Source organism: Pangasianodon hypophthalmus, chromosome 19 (assembly GCF_027358585.1).
Source record: "Pangasianodon hypophthalmus isolate fPanHyp1 chromosome 19, fPanHyp1.pri, whole genome shotgun sequence".
Taxonomy (NCBI): Eukaryota; Metazoa; Chordata; class Actinopteri; order Siluriformes; family Pangasiidae; genus Pangasianodon; species Pangasianodon hypophthalmus.
The window spans coordinates 4723796-4746045 of NC_069728.1; the positions used below are offsets into that span (position 1 = coordinate 4723796).

Genomic DNA, 22250 nt, shown 5'->3' on the forward strand with positions numbered 1-22250 from the left:
ATGATTCATACCTGTCCACCCACTGGTACTTGGCCTTGGGGATAGCAGCAGCACTACAGCGACTGGCCAGCCCACAGTACATTGACTCTAATGACTGCTCACTCTCAGACTGCAGCATCACCCAGGACAGGATCATCCAGTTCTCATTCATCACAGCATTGGATGCAACTTTGCGTGTGTGATCAGACCTGAACACCTGTCCAAAAGTGCCTTGTAGGACCTGAGTGAGAGCTGCCTCCTGCCTCTGATATTCTTGAAGAAGGCACTCCACCAGATAGTGTGCAGTCACAGACACCCCACGCCACCCATCAGTGTCCTCATAACCTCCAAACAGTGCTGGTGTGTAATCCTTCCTCAGTGCCCCAGTGATGGTCATCTGTCCATCAGCATCCCTGATGTTCTGCATGCTGAGCAGGTAGGCTAGGTGGGCTCTTTCGTACTTCAGGTGAAGCACCTCAGACAGCTGGTTGGCCATATCATTAGGTGATTTACCAGAGCACCGCAGTTCATCCATCACTGTTTTACAGATGGCCTTCTTATGGGAGCATGTCTAGCCACTGGGGTTTATCAGTGAACCAGTATTTTTTGCATGCTTTACAGCACAGTCGAGAGGAAAGGATGTAATATTGCCCGCTGGTACCAAGAATCACTCTGGGCCTTCCCACACCAGAGGAAACAACCTGAGGGTTTGGACAGCTGTAGAGACAAGGCAGAATGTAGTTGTTTCTTAGCCTTTGCATTATACTGTGCTCCGGTTTCCAGATAAAGAAGGGATGGAGCTGAAAGTATTTTGGTGATGGCAGGCCTGTGTTGGTTTCTACAAGCTCAGGCTGAGGAGGATAACGCCACAAGGAAACCAAGTTCATAGGCTGTCTCACCGGTCGTGATCCTGGCCAGAGCCCCAGGGCTTCCATCTCTGTTTCCATCCAGATTTTTTGATGGCAGGAGCAGTTCCAGCGGCTAATATCTTGCATGTCACTGGACACAGGGACTCCTGTCTGTGTGGAGGGCACTGGTGCAGGTACTGACTGAGCAGCTGGTAGAGGTGCTGCGGGTACTGACTGCACAGCTGGTGGTGGTACTCGGGGCAGTGATGCAGGGGATTTGCACTGAGAGGAAGTGCTAGGCACAGGAGGTGGTGGTGTGTGAGGATGGCAGACCGCATGTGGTCTTGATGGTGGCTGTGGCAGAACTGCATGGACCAACAAGTTAAAAATTAACAAAACATTCATGTAAATGACATGTATGAGACATCTTTACCTGTCTTTTCTGTCAGTGAGAACTTATAGAATATTTATTTAAACATTCCATTAAAGCAAATTCTTATAATGTTCACTTATATGATTGAGATGTACTGACTATTTAAACACTTAAAATTATCACCAATTGATCCTAATTTGAAAGTGTACTCTTAAAAAAAAAACAGGTAAAGCACAATTTTGAGGAGATACTACACACATATTAAATAGCATGCATACAATTCATGAAGTGCACTCACCCTCATCACCGGTATGTTCAACCTTTAATATTAGTTAGTAGAACAAAAGAAGGCAATTTTTAGAACAGGCAAGAACACTGCCAAAACAATAAACAAATGTATTAAAAACAGTTATGAAGGAAAAAACTGTGGGTAATAGGATAAGCCTCCAAAACTGATGTGGAAAATAACCTCCTGCTGCAGAGAAGACTGGACACGCAGTGGCTGTGGGTGACCCTGAAATATACAATATCATTTGATTAGTATCACTCTAGTATGTGCAATTTAATGTGCCATAAACAGGTTGAACTAGATAATTCTGGACATAACAGGCATGACGTTCACGCAGCCTCTTGGTTCACTTACTCCGCTGTGTAGGACATTTGGGTGGAGACAGACTCAGCATCATCTTCTCCAGTTCCTCATCCTCCTCCATTACTGTGAAATGAAACAAATGCATCAGTAGACTGTAGGGATCAGTAGAAACAGATATAAATGTTGTTTACTCACCTGGATGATCAGAGGAAAGGCATGAAGTGGAAGGTGCAGAGGGAGTTGATGGTGAGGGTGAAGGTGTAGCAGAAGGGGCTGTGGTCACCTGTCTTTGCTGCTTTAAAAGATATTGCTGTAAGCGGTACATTTTACTTCCTGGAACACCGCTCTTCCCCATTATAAAGGCAGCATACCCATCAGCTCTGGTATTCCAGATCTTCCTCCAGGTGTCTTGTGCTCGTGCCCCAAATCCAACAACATTGTCATCCTCTGACAAAACTGGTACTGGGTCTGGCCTCTCTGAAAGGTATCGCCGGAGATCCTCAATTTCCTTAAAGCTTCTTGAGTATTCAAGAAAGGAAAGGAGGCTATCCTTGCAAGGACCCTCTGGGTTGAACTGTCCAGCCCGTTCTTCCTCCTCAACCTTACTGGACAAGTACAAAGAGTAGCCAATATCATTCTCCAATAGCCACCGGAAGGACTTCCCTTTGTACTTCCCAAACTGAAGAATGTATTCTCCTAACACTTCTTGCTTGTCTGAAACATCCCCTCCCCTCTGTAATACAACGGAACGGGCATTGTTCCTGACCACATCTTCTCTTTGAGGTGTCGACTTGTCTTGCAAAGAAGGATTGTCTTTAATCCTTCTCGCCTCTTCAGATGGGTCCCGACGTAAATGACCCGATGGGCCTCTCCTGAAGGACACTTTGATTCTCCCAGGGAAAAAAATAGCTTGCTTCATAGCCTGAGTAGTACCCATAGATATGAACAACTGACATAAATAAATACATAAAGCATTTACATAGCTATGCATAATGTTCTGTAAAGTTAAAAATAGGGTAATCGATTCTTTAAGAACGACTAGATAAATTTCATGTTAAAGATGACCTAACATTCAATTCTACAACTATTGAAAAGATACACATCTGGTCAAATCTAATCTAATCTAATCGAATTGTGTGATGTGCTGACTTTTTGCCAAAAGACCTTATTTTACTTTGTGTTTGACTACTGAACAAACAATAGACATGATAAATTTGTCACTCAGTTTGGATTACAAACTCATCATAATGTTTCTGCATTGATCCTACAGTTATCTTTACAAACCATTCAAATGATATTCATAATATATTGATGTTTTGTACCATTTTTCTTTTCGATAAATAAGTGTAGTTTACTTTACGTGTAGCGTTTGCCGCCTAATCGCGCTTTTTCAGTTGAAATGACGGAGGTTACCCGGGGTCACCCGACGTCTGGCAAAAATAAATAAATAAATTAATGAATTAATTAATTAACAAGAAAGATCAAAAGCAATAAAATAATAACTGATTCATAACTGACCTGGATGGTAGACAGCTGAGGCAATTCAAAATGTATGTTTTAAAAACAAAACAAATCTCGGAACAGCGCTATGGAATCTTCCTTTCTCCTTTATTTTTTTGGGGTTTTATCGCGGGGTGCCAAACCGGCTTTTGGTGCATCTCCGCTACAGCGCCATGGAATCAACGTGTGGCCAAAAATATATTACATCCGTAATGATAAGAACTACCATTGAAAATGAATGGGAAAAGTTAAGGGAAGTTAAGATTAACTATATTCGGCTCCCGCGCGGAGACCGGGGTTCGATTCCCCGACGGGGAGAAACACCGCTTTTCTCACCTTACTCTACCTCTACTACAACTCATCATCACAACACATTTACACATTAATACACAGGCTGATATCCCCAATATACACTAGATGGCCAAAAGTTTGTGGACGCCAGACCATCACACCCCCATATGTGCTTCTTCCCCAAACTGTTACCTCAAAGTTGGAAGCGCACAATTGTACAGGATGTCAGAATTTATGTAGGATGTATTTGAATGCTGTAGTATTATAAGAATAATTCACTTCGCTGGGACTAAGGGGGCAAAAACAGGGGTGTGTAGACTTTTTATATCCACTGTACATGTGTGATTACACTCACGTCTGCTAGGAGTGTAACATTTTAATAACCTGAAAATGGTGGATTTGCAGGTAAATAATCAAATTCAATATCTAATTTTCTCATTAGCCTAATTATAGCAGGTGGAGTAGTGTAAGTAATAATAAGTAACATAGCAAATTACATTGCTAGTCACAATTACACACAGAGGAACCTCATAATAAAGTAAAGTTAATAGGGTTTAGTGTGAACATGTAATTTGTACATTTGTATTTTCTCATCTATGGTTACTTCTTTCCTCACATTTAATTTCTTTGCCTCACTGTCATGACACTTAGACAAATTAGAGCAGATGTATTCAAAGTTTTCTACTTGGTATTGTTACAATACTTAACTGTAGTGGACTTGGAAGTGCACTTGGTAGTGCTTTAAGGCAACTCCTCGTTAGTATAGTGGACAGTATCTCCGCCTGTCACGCGGAAGACCGGGGTTCGATTCCCCGACGGGGAGGCTTTCTGTTTATACATCAATAAATAGGCTGATATCCCCAATATACACTAGATGGCCAAAAGTTTGTGGACGCCAGATCATCACACCCATATGTGCTTCTTCCCCAAACTGCTGCCACAAAGTAGGAAGCCCACAACTGTACAGGATGTCAGAATTTATGTAGGATGAATTTGAATGCTGTAGTATAACACGTCACAATCCACCACGCTCCTTAAGATCTCAAAACTCCAGACTTCTGGTAGTTCCCAGAATATCAAAGTCTACAAAAGGGGGTAGAGCGTTTTAGTATTTAGCTCCTAAACTTTTGGAATAGCCTTCCTGACAGTGTTCGGGGCTCAGACACAGTCTCCCAGTTGAAACGTAGATTAAAGACATATATCTTTGCCAGGCATACACTTAACACATACCATAACCTTGTACTTCTGTACATCTGATTAATTGCACATTATGATCTAGTGCTTGCTAATATTATGAACAGCAGCTACGCTAATTCCTTTCCACTTGTTTCCCTTCTTCTACCCATCCCGAGGCTCATAGAGATTGTGCCAGCTCCAGTAGGCAGAGGCCAACCCTACGAGGATCCTGAGGGATCCAGAGATGGACCAGCTCCAGCCGGTTTCTGCCTCGTGAGGATTTGCGTATTCAAAGCATCGCTGCCAACCCTATGTGGACTTTGAGGAAGACAACAACCTCCAAATTAATATACACATAAAATTCTACATGACTATACATAAATGCAGAAAGGACATTGTTCATATCACACTCTCCAGTGTTACCCAAATGAGGATGGGTTCCCTTTTGAGTCTGGTTCCTCTCAAGGTTTCTTCCTCATATCATCTAAGGGTGTTTTTCCTTGCCACAGTCACCTCAGGGATAATTGCTCACTAGGGATAATTTTGTCTAACATCTAGGACTGTTTGCATGTTTATGTTTCTGTTTGCATGCTTTTTGTTTCTTATGTTCAGTAAAGCTGCTTTGAGACAATGTTCATTGTTAAAAGTGCTATACAAATAAAATTGAATTGAATTAAAAAAATTGAATTATTATAAAAATAATTCACTTTGCTGGGACTAAGGGGGCAAAAACTTGTTCCAGCATGACAATGCCCCTGTGCACAAAGCGAGCTCCATGAGGACATGGTGCGTGAAGGTTGGAGTGGAAGAACTTGAGTGTCCTGCACAGAGCCCTGACCTCAACCCCACTGAACACCTTTGGGATGAACTGGAACACTGACTGAACCCCAGACCTCCTCACCAACATCAGTGCCTGACCTTACTCTTGGTGCTCTTGTAGCTCCAAAATCTAGTGGAAAGTCTTCCCAGAAGAGTGGAGGTTATTATAACTTTTGGTCATATAGTGTATATCATACTGTCTTATGATCATGATAATATGAGTCTAGTTCTACATGTGCGATATAGTATGTGCTGTCAGGTGACAAACCGATGGGAACAGTAGAATTTGGAAACCCATCAGAGAAGTAAAGAACAAGAACTTTAAAACATACAGAGACAGTAAGTGCATTTACACGCACACTAATAATTTCATCGTTATCCGATTTCAGCCATTATCTGATTATTCAAGAGAGTCTAGCTCAGTTTTAGACATACCTTTTTTCAACTATGTCTTTAAATGAACCATTCAAATACAGCTCAAAATCCACACAAAAATACAGCACAGAATCCAAACTGACATCTTAAAATTTAAATTAGTAAAGTGGTTATTTGATTTAATGAAATTTTTATACTTTTTTGGGATTTTAGACTAGTAATTGAATTACTCAACACAGATACAGCTTGTTGTTGATTTTGTACAACAAGAAATACAACATAATGGATTAAAATATGGATTGTGTATGTTATGAAAATGAAAGGATGTAGCATTTATCAACACAGCACAGCTACCCAGTCAGTATATATGTTTAAAGCCTTACAGTCTGCACTTTGTTCTTGGCTGAATCCTAAATGTCATTCGTTGGAGCAGTGCTTCTCAGTCCTGGTCCTGGAGTACCACTGTGCTAAATATTTTGGTGTTTCCTGTCCTCTTCATCCAGTTTGGTTTGTCTATTAACTAATTGGTTGTATCAAGAGAGTTGGGAGCTTTATCCACTATCATTGATGTTGCTGAAAGAGATCCAACTATTGAGTGAGTCATGCCTCTGATTTCCCTTTATCAATATACTGAAGTGCTTGTAATCATGTTGATCACATTATTGCCAAACCCAGTGCAATCAAATGAGCTGGTAATAAACCACTATTCAAGATTTCTAACTCCTACTCAACAGGAACAGAAGTGCTGCAGCAGAAAATGGGGAAAGGTTAACGGTTTGTTTTCAGGACTTCCTGGATTTCTCAGCATGTACTCAGCATGCACAATATTTTTGCTTTGTGAATTCATCAATGTTTATCTGTTGAAATACACATAATCTGTAATCTGAGAGATGATGCACCTCTCTGTCTTGACTGTGGCATAGGTCGGCCTTTTGTTATCTGATAAAAAGGTATTTGAAATCGCCTCATGCTCTAGTTGTCCTGTTTGAAAGATCCAAATGTGGCTTGCTGTACTCTTCACAGTACATCCTGTACACCAGGCATAATGAGGACTCGTTTGCTGCACTTTTAGCTCAGCCATGGACCAATTTCTCAAAACATTAGCTCATTCAGCCCAATTCTGAGTCTTCTCTAACTGTGACACACAGCTCTCATTATGCTTCATTGGTAGAATATATGTCCTATGTCATGTTTTGTTAGGGCAGACTATGTGTTTGTGGCCAACACGTCTTGAATGTCTCTCCGATTCCAGGTTACATGGCTCTTAAAGAATGCATCAATGCATCAATGCGTCACATTCTCACTGATCCTCTGGTGTCACTTTGGGTGTTTGGTGTCACATGTTCCTCATTTCTTCTCTTTGACCTGGAGCAGGTAGTCTGTATCATTCCCTGTCCTTGAGGATCAGTGTCAGTTCTCTTTGCACTTCACCTTCACCCTCTTACCCCAGCCACCCTGCCCATGTGCTGCAGGATAACATAGTGAGAGAGAGATAGCCCTGACATACCCAAAGTAACTGACCCGTGTCAACTGATATAAAGCTCTTTTTCCGCCACTTGTGTCTTCAGTATCATCTTGCACTTATCACTGCACCAGGCCAGACATCTGAGGCTGGAAACGTGCGGAAGTGTGAATTGCTGAGATAGTTTATTTAGTAGAGTGTGTGGAACAGGAAATTGGATTAAGATTTGACACTGAACACAAAAACAAATACTACAGGAAGCAACCCTAATCTGTTATTATCTGCTTTTTTACTATAGACCCTTGATGCTCAATTTAAGCCAGTACATAGAGTAATTCCTGCAGTGGCCTGTACACAGGGAGAGGTGGGGTATGTACACTCACTGAGCACTTTATTAGGAACACTATACTAATACTGGGTAGGCCCTCCCTTTGCTCTCAAAACAGCCTCAATTCAACAGAAATCAGGATTCATCAGATCAGGCTATGTTTTTCCAGTCTTCAACTGTCCAGTTTTGGTGAGCCTGTGCACACTGCAGCTTCAGCTTTCTGTTCTCAGAAGTGGAACCCAGTGTGGTCTTCTGATATTGTAGCCCATCTGCCTCAAGGTTTGATGTGTTGTGCATTCTGAGATGCTTTTCTGCTCACCACAATTGTACAGAGTGGTTATCTGGGTTAGTGTAGCCTTTCTGTCAACTCGATTCAGTCTGACCATTCTTTGTTGATCTCTCTCATTAATGAGGCATTTCTGTCCGTAGAACTGCTGCTCACTGGATGTTTTTTCTTTATTGCACCATTCTGAGTAAACTCTAGAGACTGATGTATGCGAAAATCCCAGGAGATCAGCAGTTATAGAAATACTCAAACCATGACAATCACAGTCATAGTTAGGCTGGAAAGTTTGCAGGAAGATATGTCTAAAACTGCTTGAAGACAGCTGCTAGACTCTCTTGAATAATTACATAATGTCTGAAATCTGATAATGATGTAATTAATAAACTGCATGTAAATGCACTTATTGTCTGCATATGTTCTGAACCTCCTCTTCTTTACTTCCATGATCAGTTTTCTATATTCTACTGTTCCCATCACTTCATCATCTGACAGCACATACACTATATGACCAAAAGTTTGTGGACATCTGCCCATCACACCCATATGGGCTTTTTGAACATCCCATTCCAGATTTAGTCCCTTCTGCTGTTATAATAAGCACCAATCTTCTGGGAAGACTTTCCACTAGATGTTGGAGCGTCTCTGTGGTGATTTGTGATCATTCAGCCACAAGAGCATTAGTGAGATCAGACACTGATGTTGGTGAGGAGGTCTGGGGTTCAGTCAGTGTTCCAGTTCATTCCAAAGGTGTTCAGTGGGGTTGAGGTCAGGACTCTGTGTAGGACACTCGAGTTCTTCCACTCCAACCTTCACACACCATGTCTTCATGGAACTCGCTTTGTGCACAGGGGCATTGACATGCTGGAACAGGTTTGGACCTCTTAGTCCCAGCAAAGTGAATTATTCTTGTAAGGCTACAGCATTCTAAGACATTCTATACAATTGTGTGCTTCCAACTTTGTGGCAGCAGTTTGGGGAAGAAGCACATATGGGTGTGATGATCTGGCGTCCACAAACTTTTAGCCATATAGTGTATATTGGGGATATCTGCCTATTTATTGATGTATAAACAGAAAGCCTCCCCGTCGGGGAATCGAACCCCGGTCTTCCGCGTGACAGGCGGAGATACTGTCCACTATACTAACGAGGAGTTGCCTTAAAGCACTACCAAGTGCACTTCCAAGTCCACTACAGTTAAGTATTGTAACAATACCAAGTAGAAAACTTTGAATACATCTGCTCTAATTTGTCTAAGTGTCATGACAGTGAGGCAAAGAAATTAAATGTGAGGAAAGAAGTAACCATAGACGAGAAAATACAAATGTACAAATTACATGTTCACACTAAACCCTATTAACTTTACTTTATTATGAGATTCCTCTGTGTGTAATTGTGACTAGCAATGTAATTTGCTATGTTACTTATTATTACTTACACTACTCCACCTGCTATAATTAGGCTAATGAGAAAATTAGATATTGAATTTGATTATTTACCTGCAAATCCACCATTTTCAGGTTATTAAAATGTTACACTCCTAGCAGACGTGAGTGTAATCACACATGTACAGTGGATATAAAAAGTCTACACACCCCTGTTTTTGCCCCCTTAGTCCCAGCGAAGTGAATTATTCTTATAATACTACAGCATTCAAATACATCCTACATAAATTCTGACATCCTGTACAATTGTGTGCTTCCAACTTTGAGGTAACAGTTTGGGGAAGAAGCACATATGGGGGTGTGATGGTCTGGCGTCCACAAACTTTTGGCCATCTAGTGTATATTGGGGATATCAGCCTGTGTATTAATGTGTAAATGTGTTGTGATGATGAGTTGTAGTAGAGGTAGAGTAAGGTGAGAAAAGCGGTGTTTCTCCCCGTCGGGGAATCGAACCCCGGTCTTCCGCGTGACAGGCGGAGATACTGTCCACTATACTAACGAGGAGATGCTCTAAAACACTGCCAAGTGCGCTTATGAAATGACACAGCGATACAGTACAGAAAGTATTATTAAAGTATTGAATCACCCGATCTGGGACTCGAACCCGGGTCTAGCTGAGCTTCACTTCTCTTAACTTTTCCCGTTGATTCTCAATAGCATTCAGAATGAACTCAGTTTTTCTGCTAAATAAATTTTGCTGCCAGACGTCGAGCGTTTGTTTGGTCAACTGAAAGAAATAACCGGAAGTGACGTACTCTGAGTTAACACAATGTTCGGATGAGTTTCATCTGCACAGCTGCAGCCTTTTAGTCCCAGTGACTTTCCACATCAGTGAGATGAGACTGAGATGGAGAATAAAATGCTTGGGGAATCAAAACACTGGTCTGGAGACACTGATGACTACACTACCGATAAAAAGGTGCAATAAACTCGGCACTGACTGCACATTAACCAGAGAAAACATTTACAAATAGGTTTCATCCGTGCCAATGTTATTGTTATTATTATTATCACTGTTGTTGTTGTTGTTATTCCCGTCGGGGAATTGAACCCCGGTCTTCCGCGCATGCAGGTGTAGAGCGCTGGGTAGCTAATATTTAGAATTAAAATATTTAAAATCAAAACACCATGCAACATTTTGATGTTTTGATCATGTTTTAGTACAGTTTTATTGTTACATATTGTACTATTTTGATACACTTTCAATGTGTAAAATGAACTGTTAAAGGAGAAAGTGAAATTCACACAGTTTGTCAAAATTAAAATAACTAAAGAATATTTACAGTGTGTTATAGTAAGTTATTGAAAATGTCTTGTAAATAAGGACTAAGAGTTTTAAAACATTTAAAAATACAAGCAAGATAAAACACATATTTATAAATACACAAGACAAATAACTTGAAAAATTATGAAGATGTCTATACACAATTCCACAATGGTAAAGAAAAAGAGAAAGAGAGCACGGAACAAGCAGAATGAGATTCATTCACAGTAGTATTACACAGTAAGTGTTTGTGGATTTGTAACTATTTATCATAATAAACTACCTCTACTAATAATCTACCAGTCGAACCTTGTGCTTGGCTTGGAATCAGACATGCCTTGCATAGACCTTAAATGCTGTGTTTCACAACAAAGTGATTTTCTTTTTTCAATCCACCTCTGCCTCTCAGCCTCATAGAACGGGGACTGCTGAAACTCTGTCCATGTCATCTGTGCATTCATTCCCTGCGCCTGATACAGGGAGAGCACTTTAGCAGGACAGTAAATGTATTTGCCTGCCACTCCAGGGAAACCAGTGTGGATATGAGGACTATTTGGACCTTGTTTTAGCGGCTGGTGGCAGAACCTGCACAGACGACCAGAAGGATGCTCCACTAATGATTTCCTCTTGCCTCTCTCTTCAATCACCCTCTTCCTCTCTGCCCCCCTCTGCTTAGAGGCCTCCAGCTCCTGCTGAAAGAAAGGAGTGTCTGCAAAATCTTCAAATGGCATCCTGGGGTTGGTCATGCCTGAAAGGCTTTCCTGGAGCAGTAGAAGTATAACTATTATGTCTCTAGGAGCTTTTCTGGGCTGGTGTTGAGAGAGGCATTTGTGGGTTTTTTTTAGCAAGGTGTTTTATGTACCTGCTTATGTGTTATTTTGTGGTTGAGTGCAGAAGGCTGTTAGGGTCAGTGCAGGTACTCTCTACCATAGCAGCATAATCAGCATCCACCCTTTTGAGGAGATCCTTGCTCCTGTGGTGGTTGGCTAGTAGACCATCAATGGCATTTCTCATTGGATCCATCCATCTGTTGTTTTCCAAGACAAAGACTCGACCACCTGTCTTAATGGGTCCAATGCGAGCTGCACGGGGAGAAACAGCTATAGGCAGTGATGGTGTGCTCAGCAGTTCTAAAGGACATTCACAAAATTACTAAAGTATGTGCATCTAACAGAAATTCCTCAGACCTTTGCTCCTTTACTGTCACAGGACTTGGAGTAGAAAACCGGTGAAATAAGACAGTCTGTGGAGTGGCCTCTGGTTCCTCTTCTCCTCTTGCTGCAGAAATATTCTTGAAATTGAGCAAAATGAGTATATGCGAGTGAGGAAAAACTATCAGTTTTGAAGTAATACAAATCTTTTTCTATTATCAAATAAAAACAAAGTGTAAAGGAGTACCTTAGATGGAATTGAGGACTCAAAGCAAGACGAAGACTCTTCTTCAATCTCCACATCTCCTAGGCCGGACTTCCTGCACTTAGGTTTGTCAAATTCAAGAGGCACTGGTCGACAGCCTGGCTCCACATACTGTAGGCCAAACTTCTCCCCTGTGTCCCTGCTGGAGATGTGCAAGGCTGGATATTTGGGCTGCCCTGTCACTCTCACACAGGCCCTGTTTAACTCCATCAGTAACACAGGGTCAGACACTGCAGGTAGGACGACCCCCGGCTGCTTCAGGTCCATCAGCCTCTGATAATTCCATCGTGCCACCCCAGTCATTCCCTGTGCCTGGAACAGTTCAGGAGAGACACGATTCCCTGTTACCCACTTGGTGTAAATGAAACCCCTCCTGCTGTGAAGTGCCTCTTAGAGGGACCCAAATGGGCACAGCAGCTCCTTCACCCTTTACATGATTGAGCTGTAAGGTTCCCCCAGTGGATTCCTTCCTCCACCTCAGGGTCACTCAGGCAGCCCCTAAGGATGTGTACACGCTGAATCCACCACACCTTTGACATTGAGGCTTTAAAAAGGAAGATGTTGTTCGGATCCTTGATGGAAATGTTGAAGCACTTCTTCCACTCTCTGGACCAGAGACGTGGCACTTTTGTCCTGCAGTGCTCTCTGATGATTTGTATGCTTTTTTCAGTTTCTCCAGGTCACTCTGATCCACTAGGAAGAGAAGGCAGCAGAGAGGAAATGGCAGAAGGAGCTATACAGAGGATGGTGCTCTGACACACACTCCCTGGTGAACCGCCGCATGCAGTGAAACAAGTCCAGTTTTACAATGATGTCCTCATTGTACTTCAGGCAAGAGGCACATAAATTCTTGAGTTTCCCCTGCAGTAACCTCTAAGATCAATGACCCAACATTTAATTATACAACTATTGAAAAAATACACATCTAATCTAATGATCCCCTTCCCTCTGTAATACAACGGAACGGGCATTGTTCCTGACCACATCTTCTCTTTGAGGTGTTGACTTGTTTTGCACAGAAGTATTGTCTTTAATCCTTCTCGCCTCATCAGGTGGGTCCCGACATAAATGACCCGATGGGCCTCTGCTGAAGGACACTTTGATTCTCCCAGGGAAATAAATAGTTTGCTTCATGCTGATAGCCTGAGTAGTACCCATAGTTATGCACAACTGACATAAATAAATACATAAAGCATTTACATAGCTATGCATAATGTTCTGTAAAGTAAAAATAGAGTAACTGATTCCTTAAGAATGAATTGACAGATTTCATGTTAGAGTAAAAGATCAATGACCCAACATTTAATTATACAACTATTGAAAAGATACACATCTAATCTAATCTAATTGTTTGAGCTTCTCACTTGTTGCCAAATTTATTGTGGCTATTGTTTGTTCAGCAGACTCAGTAAATTTGTCACTCGGCTTACAAACTCATCGTAATGTTTCTGAACGGGAAAACAGCGGCATGGAGTCAGCGTGTGGCCAAAAATATATTGCATCCGTAGTGATAAGAGCTGCCATAGAGACTGAACGGGAAAAGTTAAGGGACGTGAAGCTCAACGAGACCCGGGTTCGAGTCCCCGACGGGGAGATTCAATGCTTTAATAACACTTTCTGTACTGCACTGCTATACTGCTTTAACGCTTTATTGTCATTTCATAAGCGCACTTGGTAGTGCTTGTAGAGCAACTCCTCGTTAGTATAGTGGACAGTATCTCCGCCTGTCACGCGGAAGACCGGGGTTCGATTCCCCGACGGGGAGAAACACTGCTTTTCTCACCTTACTCTACCTCTACTACAACTCCTCATCACAACACATTTACACATCAATACTCCAAATATATAACACCTCTTCATTCTCAAGGCATGTAGTTTCTGAAACTGAGGTCAATGCCCCATATCAGAGTCTAGTTTCACATACTTCAGGGACAATATATGTATACACTATAATACACTATATGGTCAAAAGCTTATGGACACCTGACCATCACAACCCCATATGTGCTTCTTCCCCAAACTTTCGCCACAAAGTTGGAAGCGCACAATTTATATAGGATATCTTTGAATGCTTTATGAGAATAATTCACTTCACTGGGACTAAGGGGACAAAAACTTGTCCCAGTATGACAATGCCCCTGTGCACAAAAAGAGCTCCATGAAGACATCTTTACTACAACTCATCATTACAGAGACATCCTGTACAATTGTGCGCTTCCAACTTTGAGGCAACAGTTTGGGGAAGAAGCACATATGGGGGTGTGATGGTCTGGCGTCCACAAACTTTTGGCCATCTAGTGTATATTGGGGATATCAGCCTGTGTATTGATGTGTAAATGTGTTGTGATGATGAGTTGTAGTAGAGGTAGAGTAAGGTAAGAAAAGCAGTGTTTCTCCCCGTCGGGGAATCGAACCCCGGTCTTCCGCGTGACAGGCGGAGATACTGTCCACTATACTAACGAGGAGTTGCTCTAAACTACTGCCAAGTGCGCTTATGAAATGACAATAAAGCAATAAAGCAGTATAGCGGCGCAGTACAGAAAATATTATTGAAGTATTTTCCCGTTCAGTCTCTATGGCAGCTCTTATCACTACGGATGCAATATATTTTTGGCCACACGTTGACTCCATGCCGCTGTTCCGAGGTTTGTTTTGTTTTTAAAACATACATTTTAAATTGCCTCAGCTGCTTATCATCCAGCTCAATTATCAATCAGTTATTATTTTATCGCCTTTCACCTCTCTCTTTTTTGGTCTCAAGTAACCTCCATCATTTTACCTGAAAAAGCGCAGTAAGGTGCCAAACGCAGCAGGTAAAGTGAACTGTACACTTATTTAATGGTACAAAACATCAATATATTATGAATATCATTTGAATGGTTTGTAAAGATAAATGTGGGATTAATCCAGAACCATTACGATGAGTTTGTAAGCCGAGTGACAAATTTACTGAGTCTGCTGAACAAACAATAGCCACAATAAATTTGGCAACAAGTGAGAAGCTCAAACAATTAGATTAGATTAGATGTGTATCTTTTCAATAGCTGTATAATTAAATGTTGGGTCATTGATCTTTTACTCTAACATGAAATCTGTCAATTCATTCTTAAGGAATCAGTTACTCTATTTTTACTTTACAGAACATTATGCATAGCTATGTAAATGCTTTGTGTATTTATTTATGTCAGTTGTGCATATCTATGGGTACTACTCAGGCTATCAGCATGAAGCAAACTATTTATTTCCCTGGGAGAATCAAAGTGTCCTTCAGCAGAGGCCCATCGGGTCATTTATGTCGGGACCCATCTGATGAGGCGAGAAGTCAAAGTCAAAGTCAACTTTAATGTCAATTCTGCTATATGTACAGGACACACAGAGGATTGAAATTTCGTTTCCCCCAGACCCATGGTGTGAGAAACCAACATAACAAGACAAGTAATAAAAAAAGTAAAATACAATACAATACAATAAAATACAGTATGTACACTATAGACATTCACAGCACATGTGAGTGTGAAGATATTTACATTTTAGTGCAAACAAGAGAGAGCAGCATTTGTGGAAGTGGACCTGGTTACATTGTAGTGCAACAGAGAGAGCAGCAGTAGTAAAAGTGGTTTGTGCATTTGTGTGATTTGGGGTGTGTGTGTGTGTGTGTGTGTGTGTGTGTGTGCAGTTACAGTTTGGTGACTCTTAAGGCAGAGGGCAGAGAGGGGAGAGAGTTCAGCTTCCTGACAGCCTGGAGGCTGAAGCTGTTCTTCAGTCTTGTGGTTCGGGCCTGGAGGCTGCGAAATCTCCTCCCCGATGGCAGAACACTAAAGAGGCCTTGTAAGGGGTGGGTGGGGTCCCCCGCTATGCCAAGTGCTTTCCGGGTTAACTGGGTGTTGTAAATGTCTGTGAGGGAAGGTAATGTGGCACTGATGATTTTTCCTGCTGCGTTCATTATGCGTTGCAGTGTCTTCTGGTTTTGAGCAGTGCTGTTCCCAAACCACACAGTGATGCAGCTGGTCAGGATACTTTCAATGGTGCCACGGTAGAATGAGTACATGATGGGTGTCGGGACTCTGGCTCTTCTCACTTTGCGGAGGAAATAGAGGCGTTGTTGTGCTTTCTTGGCCAGAGATGCAGTGTTGGTGGTCCAGGAGAGGTCCTCTGTTATGTGCACACCCAGAAACTTGGTGCTGCTCACCCTCTCCACAGCAGCACTGTTGATGATCACAGGGTGAGTGCACTTCATGAAATATATGCTTTCTGTTTAATATGTTTGTATTGTCTACTCAAACTTGTGCTTTACCTATTTTTTAAAGAGTAAACTTTGAAATTAGGATCAACTGGTGATAATTTTAAGTGTTTAAATAGTCTGTACATCTCAATCATATTAGTGAACATTATTAGAACTTGCATTAATTGAATTTTTAAATAAATATTCTATAAGTTCTAAGTGACAGAAAAGACAGGTAAAGATGTCTCATACATGTCATTTACATGAATGTTTTATTAATTTTTTAACTTGTTGTTCCATGCTGTTCTGCCACAGCCACCATCAACAGCACATGTAGTCTGACATCATCACATACCACCACCTCCTGTGCCTAGCACTTCCTCTCAGTGTAAAGCCTCTGCATCATTGCCCTGAGTACCACCACCAGCTGCTCAGTCAGTACCTGAACATGCACCAGTGCCCTCCAAACAGACAGGAGCCCCTGTGTCCAGTGACATGCAAGATATTAGCCTCTGGAGCTGCTCCCATCATCAGAAAATCTGGATGAAACAAGAGATGGAAGCCATGGGGCTCTGGCCAGGATGACTTGTGAGACACCTTATGAACTTGGTTTCCTTGTGGTGTTATCCTCCTCAGTCTGAGCTTATAGAAACCAACACAGGCCTGCCATTACCAAAATTCTTCCGGCTCCATCCCTTCTTTATCTGGAAACCAAAGCACAGTATAATGGAAAGGCTAAGAAACAACTACATCCTGCCTTGTCTCTACAGCTGTCCAAATCCTCAGGTTGTTTCCTCTGGTGTGGGAAGGCCCAGAGTGATTCTTGGTACCAGCGGGCAATATTACATTCTTTCCTCTCGACTGTGCTGTAAAGCATGCAAAAAATACTGGTTCTCTGATAAACCCCAGTGGCTAGACATGCTGCCAAAGCGGTTCTGTAACATCTTGCCAGCCTTCCTCACCCATAAGAAGGCAATCTGTAAAACAGTGATGGATGAACTGTGGCGCTCTGGTAAATCACCAAATGATGGCCAACCAGCTGTCTGAGGTGCTTCACCTGAAGTACGAAAGAGCCCACCTAGCCTACCTGCTCATCATGCAGAACATCAGGGATGCTGAGGCAGGGCTGTATGGACAGAGGACCATCACTGGGGCACTGAGGAAGGATTACACACCAGCACTGTTTGGAGGTTATGAGGACACTGATGGGTTGCGTGGGGTGTCTGTGACTGCACACTATCTGGTGGAGTGTCTTTTTCAAGAATATCAGCGGCAGGAGGCAGCTCTCACTCAGGTCCTACAAGGCACTTTTGGACAGGTGTTCAATAGTGAGGCTCTCACCTGGCACAATGTCATCCTACACTGTGATGAATGAGAATTGGGAGTCCTTAAAGTCAAATATTCTGTGGGCTGGCCAATCGCTATAGTGCTGCTGCTATCCCCAAGGCCAAGTACCAGTGGGTGGACAGGTATGAATCATCACATCACATCAAGTAGTGTATGTGAAAGTAATGAATATATTTAACTGAAATTTTTTATTTCCCTTTTGTATACTTAAGGACTGCTGTGCTGCTTTCAGAGTCATGGACCCAGCACCTTATGAGCACCTGCAGTGGGATGCCTGGAGGACCACTGAAGCCATCGTGGCAGAGGTTACTGCAGGGGAACCTCAAGAATTTATGTGCCTCTTGCCTGAAGTACAATGAGGACATCATTGTAAAACTGGACTTGTTTCACTGCATGCGGCGGTTCACCAGGGAGTGTGTGTCAGAACACCATCCTCTGTATAGCTCCTTCTGCCATTTCCTCTTTGCTGCCTTCTCTGTAGCGGATCAGAGTGACCTGGAGAAACTGAAAAATGCATACAGATTCTGTGGTATTGAGCCTGCTAATCCCACCAAGCAGCACATCAGAGAGCACTGCAGGACAAAAGTGCCACATCCCAGAGAGCTGGTCCAGACAATGGAAGAGGTGCTTCAACATTTCCATCTAGCAAAGGATCCCAACAACATTTTCGCTCTCAATGTTAAAGGTGTGGTGGATTCAGCGTGTACACATCCTTAGAGGCTGCCTGAGTGACTCTGTGGAGGAAGGAATCCTCTACAGACATGAGGGAATCTTACTTTTCTGGAACTGAGCTCTGCAACTTTAGGAGTTCCTCTTGATTAAGCTCAGCTGGTTTCAATCTTCAGTTATGTGTGGATAAAAGGGATGAACTTTTGTTTGTTAGGTGAGCACTGAAGAAAGCTATGGGCTGAAATGTTTGCTCACTGGTCTGTTTTATTTACTGATCCTTGCATTTTTTTATGCTATGGAAGTTTAAAGCAATAAATATACATTTTGATAAGACCTCAGTGGTCTGGTCTCATTCAGTGTGCAGACAGCCTCTGCCTTGGATTTTGGAACCTTACAATTCAATCATGTAAAGGGTGAAGGAGCTGCTGTGCCCATTTGGATCCCTCTCAGAGGCACTTCACAGCAGGAGGGGTTTCATTTCCACCAAGTGGGTAACAGGGAATCGTGTCTCTCCTGAGATGTTCCAGGCACAGGGAATGACTGGGGTGGCACGCTGGAATTATCAGAGGCTGATGGACCTGAAGCAGCCGGGGGTCGTCCTACCTGCAGTGTTTGACCCTGTGTTAATGATGGAGTTAAACAGGGCCTGTGTGAGTGACAGGGCAGCCCAAATATCCAGCCTTGCATACCTCCAGCAGGGACACAGGAGAGAGGGTTGGCCTACAGTATGTGGAGCCAGGCTGTCGACCAGTGCCTCTTGACTTGTTTTTATTTGATAATAGAGAAGAAGGTTTGTATTACTTCATAACTGATAGTTTTTCTCATGTGCATAGACTCATTTTGCTTAATTTCTGATTCCTCTTCTGCTGAGACTCCTCTTGCTGCAGAACCAGCGACTACTCCACAGACTGTCTTATTTCACTGGTTTTCTACTCCAAGTCCTGTGACAGTAAAGGAACAAAGGTCTGAGGAATTTCTGTTAGATGCAGGTAATTACATTATTCATACCGGCACTAATGTGTGCAACCTGTCTGTCTCATATATGCATACAAAGGCACAAATACTTTAGTAATTTTGTGAATGTCCTTTAGAACTGCTGAGCACACCATCACTGCCTATAGCTGCTTCTCCCCGTGCAGCTCGCATTGGACCCATTAAGACAGGTGGTCGAGTCTTTGTCTTGGAAAACAACAGATGGATGGATCCAATGAGAAATGCCATTGATGGTCTACTGGCCAACCACCACAGGAGCAAGGATCTCCTCAAAAGGGTGGATGCTGATTATGCTGCTATGGTACACAGTGCACTGACCCCAACAGCCTTCTGCACTCAACCACAAAATAACACATAAGCAGGTACATAAAATACCTTACCTAAAAAAAAAAACCCCACAAATGCCTCTCTCAACACCAGCCCAGAAAAGCTCCTAGAGACATAACAGTTATGGAAGCGTCTTCACTCAGGCAGCGAAACCGTCAGTGTCCCAGTGACAATACTGCCACCTGCTCCGTTCAATCCACCTGCAAAGAGTGTTCCTGAAGACGTTCCTCTGACCCAGGCAGCAGTTGAGAAGATGCTTAAACACATCCTAGAGAAGCACCAGACAGCACTGCAACAACAACAGCAGACACAAAAAAAAAATTCCCAAATTAGATCCTGTTTAGCTTGTGGTCAACCAAAGTCTTGTGGGTGATGGCTCGTCCTCATGGCATTTCTTTTATCAGGCTGGTGATGTTATACTTCTGCCATTTGAAGATTTTGCAGACACTCCTTTCTTTCAGGTTGAGGCATCTAAGCAGAGGGGGGCAGAGAGGAAGTGTATTTATAAATGTGTTTTATCTTGCTTGTATTTGTAAATGTTTTAAAACTTAGTCCTTATTTGCAATACGTTTTCAATAACTTACTATAACACACTCTGTATATATTCTTTATATAGTTATTTTAATTTTGACAAACTGTGAATTTCACTTTCTCCTTTAACAGTTAATTTTACACATTGAAAGTGTATCAAAATAGTACAATATGTAACATACAATAAAACTATACTAAAACATGATCAAAACATTAATGCATGGTGTTTTCATTTTAAATATGAAATATTGAAATATTTGAAACATTAACTATTAATGACAGATCATTATTAATGATCATTTTTACATTTTGCACACCTTACACAAAGGAACCTCTTAGGAAATGACTCTTATTTTTGTACTTCATATTGTTTTAATATGTATATCATATTTTTAGGGACTCTACATTAAAAACAAATAAAAATCACTTTTTTGCCAAGGTGTGGTTTGTGCCGCTATTTTTCATGATACTCGTCCAACCCGCCTCCCGGATTTTCCTCTCTTTCTATTGGCTAGCCAGCGATCCACATCTACATGCGACTTGCCTGGACCTTGACAGGCGGAGACGAGGAGGTGTCCTAAACCACTACATTGAAAATTTGAAACTTTGAAATGACAAAGCAATACAGTGGCGCATCTAAAGAAAGCATTATTTAAAGCTTGATTATTGAGACTTACATGGAAAATAAAATGGTTGGGGAATCAAAACACTGGTTTGGAGACTGGAGATATTGACGACTACACTACCAATGAAAAGGTGCTACAAATGCTGCACTGTCTGCTCATACAGCAGAGAAAATTTTTACCAAATAGGTTTCAACAATGTTAGTATTATTATTATATATTAAATGGTTTCTCAATATTTTTACACACACACGTGTATATATATGTATATATGTATATGTATATATATATATATATATATATATATACACACACACACACACACTGATCAGCCATAACATTAAAACCACTTACAGGTGAAATGAATAACATTATCTTGTTACATTGGCACCAAGCAGGAAAAATGGGCAAGCAGAAGGCAAGGTCCAAATTGTGATGAGATGACTGGGTCAGAGCATCTCCAAAATGGCAGGTCTTGTGGAGTGTTCCTGATATGCAGTGGTTAGTACCTACCAAAAGTGGTCCAAGGAAGGACAACCGGTGAACCGGCGACAGGGTCATGGGCGCCCAAGACTCACTGATGCGTGTGGGGAACGAAAGCTAGCCTGTCTGGTCGGATCTCACAGAAGAGCTACTGTAGCACAAATTGCTGGAAAAGTTAATGCTGGCTAAGATAGAAAGGTGTCAGAACACACAGTGCATCGCAGCTTGCTGCATACAGGGCTGCGTAGCTGCAAACCGGTCAGAGCGCCCATGCTGACCCCTGTCCACCCCTTAAAGCACCTACAGTGGGACCACGGAGCAACGGAAGAAGGTGGCCTGGTCTGATGAATCACGTTTTCTTTTACTTCATGTGGAAGGCCGGGTGCATGTGCATCGTTTACCTGGGGAAGAGATGGCACCAGGATGCACTATGGGAAGAAAGCAAGCCGGCGGAGGCAGTGTGATGCTCTGGGCAATGTTTTGTTGGAAATCCTTGGGTCCTGGCATTCATGTGGAGTCATGCTGGAACAGGTTTGGGGCTCTTAGTTCCAGTGAAGGAAAATTGTAATGCTACAGCATACACAGACACACTCTACAATTGTGTGCTTCCAATTTTGTGGCAACAGTTTGGGGAAGAAGCACATATGGGGGTGTGATGGTCAAGTGTCCACAAACTTTTGGCCATATAGTGTATTATAGTGTATACACATATTGTCCCTCAAAATGTGAAGCTAGACTCTGATATGGGGCATTGACCTCAGTTTCAGGAACTACATGCCGTGTGAATGAAGAGGTGTTATGCAGAAAAGCCCAGAACACCAGGAGAGAATTTGCTTCACTGACTGCTATCGAAATGCGTTAAAGAGCCGATATTTGGCCATATAGTGTATATTGGGGATATCAG

The 22250-nt window shown here is 42.1% G+C and overlaps 1 protein-coding gene and 5 non-coding genes across 6 annotated transcripts; 2 read left to right on the top strand and 4 right to left on the bottom strand.

The window, feature by feature from the left end:
• Positions 1-536: 536 nt before the first annotated feature.
• LOC117597042 (uncharacterized) lies at positions 537-3466 on the bottom strand. The gene is made up of 4 exons (XM_053242032.1): positions 3311-3466; positions 1988-3222; positions 1844-1915; positions 537-1192 (listed from the first exon to the last, which is right to left on the bottom strand). Exons 2-4 carry the CDS (start codon positions 2781-2783, stop codon positions 537-539), a joined length of 1524 nt encoding a protein of 507 aa, XP_053098007.1. The 5' UTR covers positions 2784-3222; positions 3311-3466.
• An 868-nt stretch (positions 3467-4334) lies between these two features.
• Positions 4335-4406, top strand: trnad-guc (transfer RNA aspartic acid (anticodon GUC)). The gene has a single exon. It is a non-coding gene; the product is annotated as a tRNA-Asp (tRNA).
• Positions 4407-9107: 4701 nt separating this feature from the next.
• Positions 9108-9179, bottom strand: trnad-guc (transfer RNA aspartic acid (anticodon GUC)). The gene has a single exon. It is a non-coding gene; the product is annotated as a tRNA-Asp (tRNA).
• A 724-nt stretch (positions 9180-9903) lies between these two features.
• Positions 9904-9975, bottom strand: trnad-guc (transfer RNA aspartic acid (anticodon GUC)). The gene has a single exon. It is a non-coding gene; the product is annotated as a tRNA-Asp (tRNA).
• Positions 9976-13844: 3869 nt separating this feature from the next.
• Positions 13845-13916, top strand: trnad-guc (transfer RNA aspartic acid (anticodon GUC)). Its single transcript has one exon. It is a non-coding gene; the product is annotated as a tRNA-Asp (tRNA).
• A 628-nt stretch (positions 13917-14544) lies between these two features.
• On the bottom strand, positions 14545-14616 carry trnad-guc (transfer RNA aspartic acid (anticodon GUC)). Its single transcript has one exon. It is a non-coding gene; the product is annotated as a tRNA-Asp (tRNA).
• Positions 14617-22250: the final 7634 nt, after the last annotated feature.

Coding starts and splice junctions, on each gene's coding strand:
- LOC117597042 (XM_053242032.1), bottom strand. CDS start 2,783: ATGCATAGCTATGTAAATGCTTTATGTATTTATTTATGTCAGTTGTTC. Junction 1,916..1,987: donor CCTTTCCTCTGATCATCCAG/GTGAGTAAACAA, acceptor TTCATTTCACAG/TAATGGAGGAGGATGAGGAA. Junction 1,193..1,843: donor CAAATGTCCTACACAGCGGA/GTAAGTGAACCA, acceptor TGGTCCATGCAG/TTCTGCCACAGCCACCATCA.